The following is a 14,623-nucleotide window of genomic DNA, read 5'->3' as shown; positions in this document are numbered from 1 at the left end:
TTGAACCTAAAGAAAGAAAAGAGTAGAACGGAAAAGAAAAAGGAGAATTCCAACCCAATTTTAAAAATTCTAGCCAACCACCAACGTTAGGCACGAATATTTTTGTTTTTTTCGGCGTGTCGTAAGCTTGGAAGCGCCGACATTATAGGTATCGAGGTTTGATATTACGGAGGACAAGGGGGTAGACAATAATTGATCATGAATTCATCACAATAGAAGAAAGAGTTCCGGGCTGATAATTATGTCCAACCTAGAGATAATTAAGAAAATGTAATAATCCGACAGCAATAGGTCACTTTCGTACTAACAGAATAACTACAATAAGAACAATCTTCTATACACTTTATGGGACCATGATGTCACGGTTGGTATTTCTAGAGGTGTTGTAACTAACTATAGTACGTCCTCCTACCTACGCAATACACATATAGTTCCTATTCCTATGGGTACCATAACAGCAAACTAATATCAAAGCAATCGTGTATATATCATATCTTCACCAAAATAATGAGGTGTAAATACTACAATATTTAATGCTTAGAATGCTGGCTTCAAGAGGTCCGGTCCGAAGAATTGTAAAATAAACGAGATTGGCCCCAAACTTTCAAGTAACAATGCATATTTTAAGACAACTACTTGCCAGAAGCCATCTCTAGGTTTCGTTTGTTTGGCGTTTCTTCAATGCTCGTCTAAGTTAAAAACTATACAACAAACTACATTGCCAGTACGTTCTTGGAAGTTTGCGTGTAGGTGCCGGAATTGGTGGGTTCCGGTACAATAATAAGTCGGATCTGGGCTGAGTTGAAAAGGTGGTTACCGTAAACTGGCGGAGTAATTGAAAGAATGACAGATTGCAAAAGTGCCAAAACTCTTAAGGCCACAAGTTCACTTTGATGTGTATGTGACAAAGATTGAGTAACTAAACAACCTGGTAATTCCAGAAGTTTAAAAATTAGTTCTTTGCAATTATTCTACAGTACTCTTTATCTTCAGAATAGGTGTCGAGTAGGCCTTTAGATATCATTCATTCACCAATATTACTACTTAAAATGTATCCGGTATTCCAGACATCCCTTTTTGACTGAAGTACCATATTTCATGTAAAGCTTTGGATTTTAGTACGGTTATTCTGAGTCAAAATCCTAAACGTAGTGAAATATTAAGCCTACAAACAATGCAAACCCCGATCTTGTGATCTGAGGTTTAACTCCAGTTCATAGTGACAGTGACAGCATTTTTAACTCTATTATGAGTAATTGTTATATTTGTATTAAAAGTCATGCTTAATGCTCTGTACATAGCCCACTCAATTATAACTGGTATTGTAGTTGAGATCCTAGTAAACTGCCTGTTTTGGGTGTAGTGCCAAAATCGGTGACAGAAAGGGTTTCACGGACTTGGTGAGAAAAATTAAAGGGCCAAATACTCATGTTTAAACAGTATTTACCACTAACAAGACATATTAGTATTTGATCAGAGTAGTATAATCAGATAACCATCATGTCATCATCAGTTCCTTATGATCCCTTTGTGCCCAATTCGGAGGTTCAAGGGGAAGCTCCCAATTCCAAGACAGCAGCATTGCAAGCAGTATGTATCAACACACACCTTCACAACTTGACTGACCAAAATAGAATACTAATCTGAATCAATCTAGCAAATTGATAACACCGTGGATATCATGCGTGATAACATAAATAAGGTTGCAGAAAGAGGTAACCGGTTAGATTCAATTGAAAACAAAACTGACTCACTTGCTATCAGCGCTCAAGGTTTCAGGCAAGGTGCCAACAGAGTCAGAAAGGATATGTGGTGGAAAGATATGAAAATGAGATTGTGTTTGATCATTGCTGTTATCATCTTAATTGTTGTGATTGTTGTTCCTATTGCCGTTCACTTCAGTTGAATAACTACAACGTTGCATTGTTGTTCAGTTTTGGCGCTACTCTAACTCCATTCCATGATCCAAGAATAAAAGGCTTTGCTTTCTTTCTTGCCAGGCTGCATCAATAGTCAGTCTACTGTTTAATTTTTATATGGGTTGAATTAATTTTTTTTATATCAATGTTGTTATTAATAAGTATACATGTGTATGTGAAATATTGTATTGAAACGTATAGATATATATGAAACTTAATGAGAATCTTCAAGGTCTTGCAAGGAGCTTTCATAGTCGGTTTCACTCATCAACTCATCAGCTTCTAATTCCTTCACATCTTCTAATTTGATTTGAGCAATCCAACCAGCTCCCATAGGGTCTTCGTTGATGATTTGTGGCTTCAGTTCCAAGTTCTTGTTAACGTAGATAACCTCACCTGTAACTGGAGTGTAGATTTCACTAGCACTCTTGACACTTTCAACACTACCAATCAGATCACCTCTTTCGTAACGAGCACCAAGTTCTGGTAATTCAATGTAAGTAGCATCTCCCAAAGCTTCTGATGCGTAGCTAGTGATACCAATAAATGCAGTGTTATCCCCGAAAACAGCAAGCCATTCGTGTTCATTGGTGAACTTAACATGAAGAGGGCCTTCCTTAGAGTATTTGTACACTTCAGATTGAGTGTTGATTCTATGGACAGAAGAATTCAAAAGTGGAGCACATGAATGGATCCATCTGCCACCAAATCTTCTGGTGGTCTTAAGTAATTGGGGGCGTAAGATACTCAACATCTTTTCAGTTTGTACTAATATCCCTCAGTAAATAAAATACGAGATGGTGCTCCGGCTATTGTAAGCAAATAATTATAGTGTATACGTTAAGATATATATATATATATTAACACTATAGTTATGATGAAAGGAAATATTCCAAATACGGTTTCAATTGGCCAGTTGCTAGGGAGCTGGATACGAAGGGCCTAGGTAGAGTCAGGTGACTAGTTGCGGAGACAATGAAAAAGCTAGTCCGGAGTCAGATACGAGTCAGATACGAGTCAATAGAAAGTTTACCGCTTAAAAAGAAAAAATGTTAAATCAAATATTGAATAGTGTAATAAGGTCAACAAAATAATGTTAATGTGGGGATACATACGTACTTTAAATATAATGAAAAGTAGATCACAATGACGTATTTGAATGATTGAGTATCTATACTTGCGAGCAGCTGATAAAATAAAATTTATTAGACAGCTTTAATGTTACATTAGTGAAAAGATACAAAGTCAACTATTGCATTCAATTAAAGGCAAGAGACAGTTAAAGACTTATTAACCAGTATGGAGTCATTGGCTTGATCGTTGCAATAGTAAGCAACACATTTAAAAGGTTCTTCTAGCATCTCTTGGAATAGACAACTTGTAGTTTTGGAGGTTATCCTTAAACTTTTCAAAATTGTTCAATTCAAGGAAATGTTGAATGGTAACTTTCTTAGTCTTTTCATATAATTCTCTCACTTGTTGAGAATTCTTTTTACATTCTTCATCATCATGCTTAGTGGATGGTGATACAATTGCCTTTTCGTCAATCTTACAATTTTCTTGGTTGACCCACAATCTTAAGAATTGTCTGTACTTGTGTCCTTGCAAAGCAGTTGCACCAATTAAAGACTTGTGCTTTGATTGAATAATATCTTCGTACTTGGCAGGAACATAAGTGATTTCATTCTCAAACAAAGCCGGGATAAAAGTACTCAATTGGTCAACTGGGTAAGTAATATATGAGCTGTCATACAAAGCCATACTTTCCTTACGTTCCAAATCCTTGAATCTTGCTCTTTCCTTTTCGGTTAAACTCTTAGAGCTCATCAAACCTTGAAAGTCTTCCACCAAAATCAAAACAGTAACATCCATAACAACACCAGACATAACATCGATGAATCTGGCATTGACCATGTTGTTGTTGTTGCCTCTGATCTTGGAGTAGTAAGGGTTAATATCCAAATAGAAAACATTGTAATGACCCTTGGATGAATCATTGTAATCAAAAACAAGTGTGTTGTTGAATTTCAACAACTTATCAAATTCAGAGGCCGATAATTGAATATCCAAATCATTGGTCCATGGTAAGTTCAAACCGTTCCAGTACCAACCAACCATAGATTCCTTGTTAATCCAGGAGAAGATGTTAAACTGTTGGGAAAAGTGAGACCAACCTCTCATCAATCTCTTCAAAATGGCATGGCGTTGGTTCATGTCAAAAGCTTGCAAATGGTCAAAGAATCTCCAATCGTAAGCAGAAGCCTTTGGCTCGTTCAAAGTGTAAGCTTCTGAGAAATATTTTGGTGCATCAAAATCCAAAACTTCAGGCCAATCGGCACTGAAATCAAATTTACTCAAAGTCTTGGACTCGAACAGATCAGCCAATGGTTTGTGAATAAATTTAGCTGCAAAATTTGTCTTGAAGCGATCCAAATTCTTGTCTAAACTACCAGGTTCCTCGATTTTAATCAGTTGACTCTTTGGGTCGACTGGGAATTGGTAAACCAAATCATCCATTAAATAGACCAAAGAAGCAGGGTTAGGAGCAGAAGTTTGTAAGTAAAGATTCTTCAATAAAACTCTGTTATCAGCAGTTAAGTAAAGAAAAATGTTCTCATTGATCTTGTAAGGAATTAAATTGTCAAATTTTTCATCCTTACAGTTAAATGAAACAGCTTCAGGTTTACCAAAATGACGTTCCAATTTAAGACAAGAGTTTTCTTTCAACAATTTATCTTGAATATCCTTTCTAGCGAAATAAGAATCCAAGTCCAAAAATTGATTCCATGAGAAGGGAACAGTTTCAGGTAAACCGGTTTCCTTCTTGGAATTCAAGTAACTGAACAATACGTTGGAGTATTGGTTCTCGGTGTTTTCAAACAGCGCATCGACTTGCTTAACAGAAGGATACTTAATCTTATAAATACCAATCTTGGATAATTGCTGGTTAGCATAGTTTGTAGCAACATCATTATGGAAACCTTCATAAACCAAATAGATGAGCGCAACCAATAAACCGAGTGCAACAAGCAAACGCTTGTACTTATACAAGAACCACTTAGCTTCTACCAACATCTTTGATAGTTGGCTTTATAGTAATGACTACCTCCAGAGGTGTTTTGTGGGGGAATGCGAGCTGGTATCAGTCAAACGATGACAATCGGCACGCGTACAAAGGGGAAAGTTGGTGATCAAGATTATAAATCTAGCTGCTGCAAACCGGTGATTTCTGACAACCTATATATCGATCAAAGGAAACACCTAAAGAAAAGAACAAGTGGTCTTTTAATTTTAATCGTGGACCCCATGGTCTAAACTCGAGGAGTGGAGTGTTGTCCAAAACGCATCTCGGGTGTACGTAAAAATTTCAGACAGACATTTTTTAAACAAGTATAACAATGAAGAATTGGAGTTAAAGGGCCCTTGGAATAACCTAAAATGAACATACATAGAATAGAACACAATCGTTGTCTACAGTCAAAGAATTGATCATTGTAACTAATGAGGTTAAGTTTGAATGGTTGTAGTTTCAATATGGAACATATTAAGGAACTCTATACTGAAGTACTCTCCTCATGGCAAGAGGATGTTAGCAACTTGGGCTTCATCTTCTCAATTAGTTCTTCTTATTAACCCCAATAGATTGGTGTTGTAGTATGTACTTAGATTAATAGGAATAATAAGCCTACGACACTTGAACTTTCTCTCAATTGTTCTTTCATGAAAACTAATGTATTCTCATGTAAAGTATCCAGATATTTCCATGGGCGACTTGAAAATGTCGGGAAAAGACCTGCAGAGAACAGATTCTTGCTCGGGAACCGAAATTTATCCATTCTTTCGTTGCTAATCTAACATAATGTAAAGTTTATTAATAATACAGGCAATCGAAGTATATTTCACTCACTTCTCCTAATACAATAACTCCGGCACACCATACTCTAGCCCACAAATAAAACGCACCTTGGAATAATAGGTATTAATGCATCTACCTGTGCAGATAACAAAGTGGGGTTCATTTGGCGATATGCCAGCTTTAAAAATAAATGTCTGAAGGAAGAGTTGCCTACATCAATTTTTTAGTATAGCTCCGCAAGTGAAGCGATATGCTAGCAAAATTTACATTAATGATTGATCAAATGGATCACAGCAAGAAAAGCCAATTTTTGAATAGCTCATTTAAATGGATTGGGAATTTGGCGACTTCATACGTCGAAATTCTTATCAAGCAATACTGAGCTTAGTGTCTTCTTTCTGTCTTTAGATTTCGTAGTTTTTGTTTGTCTTGTAAATCTTATTGTTAGGAAGTAATTATGGTTTTGCACACTTATTTTACACTTTATGCTGAAATTTGGTACAACGCGCAAATACTCTTACCTTGAATTATATTCTTAGTTCGCAAACGCTCCAACACGTCCACGGCATAACAGAATCTTGTTTACTCGTAGACTTGTCTTGGTTCATGGCGTGTCACGAGATGTTATCACCAAACTTTATTTTTTTCTCATGTGCCAGACAAAAATGTCTTAATCATAGAGAATGGTAGTTTCTGTCATTTCCAACTTTCTGCCAAGTATAATTATGTAATAATGACCTCAGTTCTATGTTTAAGTCGGTTTGAGGTGTTTGACCTAACAAAGGTCGTGTTTATTTACTGATATCATAGTAGACCATCATGACATACAATAGTATGGTCTTTGGGGCTCACTACTACGTAGGCGAGTTGTTCTTTCTTCCTATCTACGACGCCATCTACGAGGAATAAAGATCTACAATATGCAGGCTAGGCCTTTAGGCGACCCCATAAGAGCTACCATGTGGCATTAGCACGCAGACAATTTTTTAGGCAGATTATGATCCATTATTAGCAATCGCGAGGGTATGCCAACATTTATGGAATTGAAAATTCCGTTAATACTTAGTATGTAAGAGTTTAAACCTGTATATTTATCAAACATAGTTGCAGCCCACTCCATTTATGAAGTAAAGATTTATTTTTTGGATCTTATACGTACTGCAAAAAAATTTTCTTTATTTACATTACAATTACAATTACAATCCCCCATTTAAAGGTCTATACATCACGTGTCTCTATTACAAAAGTTCTCAGTTTTCGCAGTATATATAGATCTATTTACCCTCTAACAGAAGCCTGTTTCCTGTGAATAAACAGAATTGGATCTCACTCAATAATTGTCGCAAAATTAATGACCTAGAGGTAATTCTGTCGTAGACTCCGTAGTGATTGATTTCCAATTCGTCCGTCTTGCTTTCCATTTCCAATATTGGCAATTGTGTTAATTGACACCGTGGCCACAAATGTCCACTTTCCAGTGCTATGGTATCGGGTGAAAGGCAATTAGCAGTGAAAGTCTCTGTGAAAAACTGATTTGAAACTGAAATGGTCACTGGCTGTCCCAGGGTAGATGAAATACTCTGTACAATGTATTGATCATATTCATCATTTAATTTATCCATCGTTACCATATCAAGGATATGGCTATTAAGCCATTTTCTAATTGCCGTCACTATTTCCAAGTTTTCTGTTGTCCATTTTGAAACAATATCTGAAATAACTGGTTCTCGCAGCCACTTTTGTACACTTGTGATTATACTATAGTTGAAATTAAATTGAAGCTGTAATTTATTCAACCCACTATGTTGGCTTGGCGTACTTCCTAGGTAATCCAAATCAATTTCTGGTTTCACCCCTATCATCTCCTGTTTAATATTACCAATTGCTTCAACAAATCCATCCAATTCTTCAACTTCATTAGGAAATTTGGGAAAGTCGGCACTTTTGTCAAACCAAAAGCGTATTAATTGTGCTATGGTTGTTGTGCCCGGTATATCTTTTTCAAGAGGTCTAATTCGTACTAATGCTAATTCCATACAATCCTTGGAAGTAATGGTATAATTTATGACACCTTTAGGTACTATCTTGTACGCAACTGATAAAAGACCGCCAAATATAACATTTGTTGACACATTAATGAACTGACCTTCAACAGAATCTTCCTTTCCACCCGTACTTGTATCTAATTTTGAAAGTAATTGATGTTTATAAAGCGATTTGCTAACAAGCTTTACTATAGCATTGCTCTTGTCTGGTGTAATTGGTAGTAACAGCTGCTCGGTGTAAGTAAAGCATTCAATCAGCCCATTATCGAATGCAACATTCAATATTATATCATCATTTTTTGACTCAAAGTAAACCCCGGCAATTGCCTCATAATTTTGAAAAGACGTAGTTACAGTTTGCTGTTTCTCTAGCAGCCAAATTGAAACCCTTCCGGTTTGCGCAACGATAAGGTATTCGGCCCTCTCGAACGTGACCCACTGGACTTTGGAAATACTGAATCTTGTTTCCTTTACTAATCTTTGGGGCCCACTTTCTAACTCTAAACTATCGCTGAAATGTACTAACCAAACTCCATTAAGAGATGTGGTTAAAGCGAGTGAAGTAGTATCTTTATTCCACGATAATTCGACAATTTCTCCATTCATCTCGGATTGTAATTCTTCCTCCCCTCCCAATTCATATGACACATCTTGTTCTTCGTTATAGTCCCCTAATGACATAAGAACCAAGTTTTTAGCGTCAGAAATATAGCTGAGCATACTGTAATTGATAAATGCAAATGTCTTGACATTTTCGATCATCCGATGAACAGAAAAATCATCCTTAAGTATTATTAAATCATAAGTATTGTACAAAACAGCTAGAAAGCATCTCTTAGTAACTGGATCAACAGGAGACCACTTATGCTGAACCAAAAGAGGTTCAACAAATACAAATTTTTGTTTCAAATGATTGTCACCGCTGGTGCTGTCAACCTCCATTTGATGAGCTGTGTGGCCTCTTTTATACACATCGACTGCTTCCTTCAAACTTTCAAAGTCTAATTGGTGAGAAACTTTAAATAGTCCTTTCAACAGAAGTGTCCCCTTTGAGCCAAATACTTCTTGTGACACTCTAGGTAACTTAGGTTCTAGGACCACTAAACCCGTACGGGCATTTATTGCAACTTGGCAATTGTCAGACCATTGTACAGGTGCAGCAATCAGAGATGCAACATTGATACGAGGGATAGTGATTGATTTTATCATTAGTCTAAACAACTTAAAAAGGCTGCAAATATTTATCACTTAATCATTGTGAAGTGAAGTTTGGTGAGAAGTTGTTTTGATTTCGATCCTCGACCAGGACGAGAAATGTTACACATAAGTGAAGTCCAAAAAATCTCGGATTAATGGAAGCCTTAAAAGTAGTTACAGTGGAGATGTAAGTTTAAAAAAAACTGTTAATACATTTACGAATGATCAGTTTCGAAGAACTGATGTAAGTGCATTTAGTCTTGAACCCACAGTTTTATTTAAATATTTTGGGCTGAAGAATAGTTCTCTTAGGTGATAATTTGTATGGATCTGAAACGATTTCAAAAGCTATGTAAAAAATTCCCAATCTGTCATTTTTTCGAATGCAAGATTAAGAACAAAGAGTTTCCTCAGACATGAATATATCAAGTCCTTATATATCAGACCACAAGATGGGTGTCAACTACAATATTTACGCAGTGAAGCTTTTCGAAGGTTACCATTAATTGTAGGCAATGAGAAGGAAATACCAGTAGAAAAGAATGTTAAAAAAGAGAAATTGATAAATAGACGAAGACTGTCCCAGTGACAAAAATGAATGGTAAGTTTGGGTTTATGATGTTGTGTAGGCAAAATGATGACGTAGTAATTGAACTTACATGTATAGGAAAATCGCGGAGAAACATTGTATGATTTAGTTATGATTTTCACATTCATGAATATGCTTTGTTAAGTATTTCTTTTTAGGAATTGATTTCAAAATAAAGTGAAAAGCATTACGTGCATTTTAACGAGTTACTTTGTAAAGTTCCGGTTCTCCGATACCACCACATCTGCATTGTATAGTTATAAAGCTGTCATGGGTTACAGGAACCTAGTTATTCGCGAATGTGATGATGAAAGTATAACTTTAATTTAATGTTTCCTACTTGTACTTACTCCCTAAAAAATTCATGAATTAGGAATTTTACTGTCTTACTAACAATACTTTTGTTGTTTTTGCCAATTCCAACTGGAAATGCCCAATAAGGTAATGCCAATAGAGATTTCCCGATTCAGATATTCTTATTCTTCTCAACTCCTTCATGAATTCTCTTACCCTTTGTTTAGAAAATGAACCTTCTTCCATGTGAAGAGATATTAACTATCTCATCTACTTAAGAATAAGGTAATGTATTAACATACATATAATGCAATAGATAAATAAACATTATTTAGGAGACTATCAAGAGATTGAAAGCTCCAAACTAACACAGTTTACAAAAATCAATTCAATTGGCAAGTTTTATTATAACGGAGATCTCATGAACTATCAAACTTTGGTAGAGTATCACAAGAAGAAATAGGCACGTTCCATTACGGAAAATTGTTCTTTGTAAACGTTAAAAGAGATCTTCCAAATTCCCATTTTGTCTCAAATCCAGAATTTCTTCGAATCCATACTTATTATTTGACTGGGAATTAGATTGTCTTGAATCAAGTTCTTCAACTGCGCTTAGATTGCCACAATTATCAATTGAAGGCTGTCCCATGTTTTCAAAATGATTATTTCCACGGTTATGCTGATAATTAGTGTCACCCTCTCCGCTCTCTGAAGAATGCAGACTGAATATTGGCATTCCATTGACATCCTCGTTGCCCACAGAAACAATTGTCCCCAGGTTGGGCTTTTTCTTCATTGCGTCGTTTAAGCTATGCTTTGTTTTATAATTGTAACCATTGAAATCTTTCATCATCTGTTTATCAATCGGCTTCGGTACTTGACCAAGAGCTAAACATCTGCTGTAGTACTCCATGTAGCTAACACATCCGACAACTTGTACAAACTTTCTGTATCGATCCCTCCAAGAAGATGTTGGATGATGGGGATACTTGCTATGAAGCTTCTTGAAGTAGGATACGGGGACAGTAATATCATTGCTAATCTCAATGTTCTTCTGCTTATTATAATCAAGAATTTCTTGACATAAAATCATATCATCTTCCGCCGTATACTTGTTCTTCAAAGCTAAAGGTAACTGATCCAACCCAACTCTAACAGGCTCATTGGTCTGAGGATCTCTTATGAGTTCACCTCTTTCGTCCGATTTGTAAATATATTTCAACCTAGCAAAAAGTTGATGACGAAATCTATTTCTTAAAGAATTAGCAGTGTGTTCTTTAAGTATAGGATATTCTGCCAACAGTCGGAAGAATTTGTGACTATTTCTTTCACGGGGCTTTTCTCGTACCCTCTCAAGAATGAATTCATCTTTCTCAGGAGTGAACTTAGTCAAAGAAGTTGGACCAGTTAAAATTGGTGTAGTAGAACTTGGAGATAATTCGTTGGCTTGCAGACCCAGCAGTTGCCTTGAAGATGATGAAGATGAAGCATTAAATTGACCAGGTTGCAGACCGTAGCTACAATAGTCATTCTGCTGTCTTCCATGTATAGTATTTGATTGTAGAAATTGAGGAGCAGGGGGTTGGGGTTGGAATGCTGTTTGGTTCATTTGTGGCAATGTACCTGACTTTGGAGTAGAATCAACATATGTAGTTGGATGCTGGGTTGCCATTGCTTGGGGTAAGCTGGATGGTCTTTCCTGTGACGGCCTCCGTTGTTGCGCCTGCAACTGTGAGTACTGTGATACAATGTACTGGTTGGGCAGAAGAGCAAATGTATTGTTAGTACCAGAAAGTCCTAATGATGGAGTTGCGGGAGTTTTGGGAGTATTCAATTGATGTGTTATACTTGATGCTGATGTTGCAGGAGGAGCAGCATAGTGCTGGTAGTTTGAAATATTGAGAATCATACCAGCAGCTATGCAATCATCTATAAATTGCAATCGATAACTTGGTACTTCTTCATCTAGAACTGGGTTTGAGCTAGCCAAAATAATGCTATTTGTGACTGAAGGTCTCGTTTCGGTAATAATTCCTCCATGTTCATATAATTTATCTCTATAATATGTTCTTTGGGCATCGTTGTATGGAATAAAGAAGAGAAGTGGCCGCCCGTTATAATCACCAAATAGTAACGATTTCTCTGTAAGGGAGTTGAGGTTCATAATATTCAAGGCCAGAGCGCAGAGTGGATTCTGGATCAGCAGGATAATTTGGACTGAAGAATTATGGAGCATGAATAGGAACCCGAAATCAAGTCAATTGCACATGAAAGTGAATAGATACTATGTATTTTCCCCTGAATTGTGATTAGGATATTTTAAACACTAAGTAGCTGTGAAAGTAATTGTATGACTAGAGCTGTAAAATATGCTTCCTCTCAGTAAAGCTATAAATGGGTAAAGTATTGATAAATGAATTCAATTGTGTTAAAAACTAGCAATGTAAAAAACTTGACAAGTACTCGTCACTTGTTTGATTGCCTTCCTTATTAACTATGATCCAAACTGAAAATAGGGCCTAATGACAAATGGACTTGATAATCCACAACGAGGATTATCTGGTAGTTGTTTTAAAAAAAGAAGAGGCTAGAACTTTAAGTGCATCAGTCCAAGCACTCAAAATGAAAAGTGGAGCATCTCTTGTGCTTAAATAAGAAACAAATGGTTAAAAGCGCTAATAGACAATATTACGCCTTTTGACGTACACGGAGTGTGTCTAAGGTTCCAAATGGCTATTTGCTTATAGTATTCAAGGAAAAAAAAGCGGGTACAATGGTGGGCGATTTCTGAGCTCTTCTTTTGGCCAACAGTATCTGCCATCCACATCCTGCCTAAGAACTCATTCCTATTTTGTCATAAACAGCGGAAGGTTTTCGTTTGCAGTGCAGATCTGACTGTATAAGGTCGCAGGTATATATTTCAAGGATATTATATTATATTATGCCGGTAGAGCATCGGCATTGTTGAGTGTATTGTTAAAGAATTGGGTGCAAAAGGTCTATAGTTTTGGTCTACTTTTCTTCTTTCCTGCGCCATGTGATTCTAACATGCCACGGTCGAAGAGAACTATGGGGTAGGAAGTCAAGATGCACTCCTAGTTATTTTACAAAGTACGCGACTTGTCATCCCGCATACGAGGTTGAACGGCATAGGGGGTAATTTGAATAATTCACGAAACCGTTGGATGAAAATATATCCGATCTATACTTCGGAATAACAACGATTTAGATTGCGCATTTTTTGATACTTTGTAACCACGAGCACACAAATGATCGTATGAGTATTACAAATGTTTTATTAATAGATTAATCAATGTTATCTTTTGAAGGCTTCTGGGAACTCATTCGGGCTATCCGAAAACCCGGAAGTTATGATTTGTATTTCATCCAGCATGAACTTATTTACAATATCATGATAACCTTGAAAACCTGTGGTTTTAGTATTTCTTTCTTTTCTATTTATTACTTCTATTCTATTATTCCTTTGTTCCACTCATAAACGATAATTGTTATTTACTGTAATGCGATAACCCTCCTTGCAATTACTTTTACATTAGCGTCCGCTAGTTCCTTCTTCCATGCGTCTTATGTGGAGTGTATGAGCTCTTACTCTGTACAGTCTATTGTAATATCTAGGAAAATCCCGTTCCCTTGTATTACTATGACTTCTTTTGTTGTACCTATTATCCGGAAAATGCTTTTGGATTGAGCCATATATTAACTTTCTTATGCTGGTATTTGGAGGCCAAGCCTACAAACCAAGCCCAGACAATTGGTGCCAAATCTTAAACATCTTAAACATTATTTTTTTGGTAAAAAAATAACACTCTACTAGCTTGTAATCCTCCCACGGAACCAGTTTTACAACTTAGTGGAGAAGCTAGTAGGTGGGGAGTAGAGGACGAGCCGCAGGGTTCGTGTTTTAAATTTTGACACATATCAGGATTATCCGAGGTCGTGATTAGAGCCACATTGAAGAGCGAACGTAGAAAAATAAGAACCTCTTGTGCATATGGTATTACTCCCCTTGTGAATAAAGCACCTTAATCCAATTACGTTTCGGTGATTGTTATGTAAACCGGCTAAATTCCGTTAGTGTGTGTGCATTTAACCCATCGTGGTTGGGGACATTTCTTCAAGCGAATTTAAACAATAAGTCCGCTTCTTGCATGAGATGGTACCCATAGGAAATTATATACGGCGCAAAGTAGGATTATTTAGTGGTTCCATTCATAGGGAGTACGCGATTAGGAACATTGGCAGTGTCCAGGTCAAGGATTTCGATTTTCAGACCTGAAGGCCTGATTTGCCCTGATTTGAAAAAGTATTGCATGAGATTTGATGAGCAGAGCTAAACTTTATTTATTGGCATTGTCTTAACTTATATGATTGATATAGAAGTCAAAGGGGATAGTCAAGGAACTTTGTTTGTTTTATGTATTGAAAGTCGGAGACCATGTATTAGACTCGGGGACTAATAAAAGCACTTTAGACTAGGCACCTTATTCTTGTTTGAGTAATCCTATTAGGGTTACAGCAAACTAACTTTCCGTACAAGGACCAATTTACGAGATAGATTCAGAGAGACCAGATATCACACCAGCTATGAAACTAATAGTATCTCAATCATGCGCATTTATTGTGTAGAGAATGAGGCTAAGAACAAGTTTACAGAGGGTTTTGCAAGCATACCAGAAAATAATAATAGGTAAGCACGCTAGAC

General features: G+C 36.6%; 5 protein-coding genes across 5 annotated transcripts; 1 reads left to right on the top strand and 4 right to left on the bottom strand.

The window, feature by feature from the left end:
* Nucleotides 1–1,500: 1,500 nt before the first annotated feature.
* Nucleotides 1,501–1,906, top strand: SNC2 (SNAP receptor; the record flags this gene model as incomplete). The annotated part of the gene is made up of 2 exons (XM_043195147.1): nt 1,501–1,545; nt 1,658–1,906. The coding sequence occupies 2 exons, from the start codon at nt 1,501–1,503 to the stop codon at nt 1,904–1,906; spliced, it is 294 nt and encodes a 97-aa protein (XP_043050344.1).
* A 227-nt stretch (nt 1,907–2,133) lies between these two features.
* GCV3 (glycine decarboxylase subunit H) lies at nt 2,134–2,673 on the bottom strand (the record flags this gene model as incomplete). Its single annotated transcript, XM_043195146.1, has 1 exon — nt 2,134–2,673. The coding sequence occupies one exon, from the start codon at nt 2,671–2,673 to the stop codon at nt 2,134–2,136; it is 540 nt and encodes a 179-aa protein (XP_043050343.1).
* A 587-nt stretch (nt 2,674–3,260) lies between these two features.
* Nucleotides 3,261–4,994, bottom strand: KQ657_004476 (uncharacterized protein; the record flags this gene model as incomplete). Its single annotated transcript, XM_043195145.1, has 1 exon — nt 3,261–4,994. One exon carries the CDS (start codon nt 4,992–4,994, stop codon nt 3,261–3,263), a length of 1,734 nt encoding a protein of 577 aa, XP_043050342.1.
* Nucleotides 4,995–7,049: 2,055 nt separating this feature from the next.
* KQ657_004475 (uncharacterized protein) lies at nt 7,050–9,029 on the bottom strand (the record flags this gene model as incomplete). Its single annotated transcript, XM_043195144.1, has 1 exon — nt 7,050–9,029. The coding sequence occupies one exon, from the start codon at nt 9,027–9,029 to the stop codon at nt 7,050–7,052; it is 1,980 nt and encodes a 659-aa protein (XP_043050341.1).
* A 1,370-nt stretch (nt 9,030–10,399) lies between these two features.
* Nucleotides 10,400–12,064, bottom strand: RAP1_2 (DNA-binding transcription factor rap1; the record flags this gene model as incomplete). Its single annotated transcript, XM_043195143.1, has 1 exon — nt 10,400–12,064. One exon carries the CDS (start codon nt 12,062–12,064, stop codon nt 10,400–10,402), a length of 1,665 nt encoding a protein of 554 aa, XP_043050340.1.
* Nucleotides 12,065–14,623: the final 2,559 nt, after the last annotated feature.

This window comes from Scheffersomyces spartinae (assembly GCF_019049425.1).
Source record: "Scheffersomyces spartinae strain ARV_011 chromosome Unknown scaffold_6, whole genome shotgun sequence".
NCBI classification, from domain to species: Eukaryota; Fungi; Ascomycota; class Pichiomycetes; order Serinales; family Debaryomycetaceae; genus Lizanozyma; species Lizanozyma spartinae.
The sequence above is the reverse complement of the archived record's forward strand: the minus strand, read 5'-3'. Positions and strand labels throughout refer to the sequence as shown.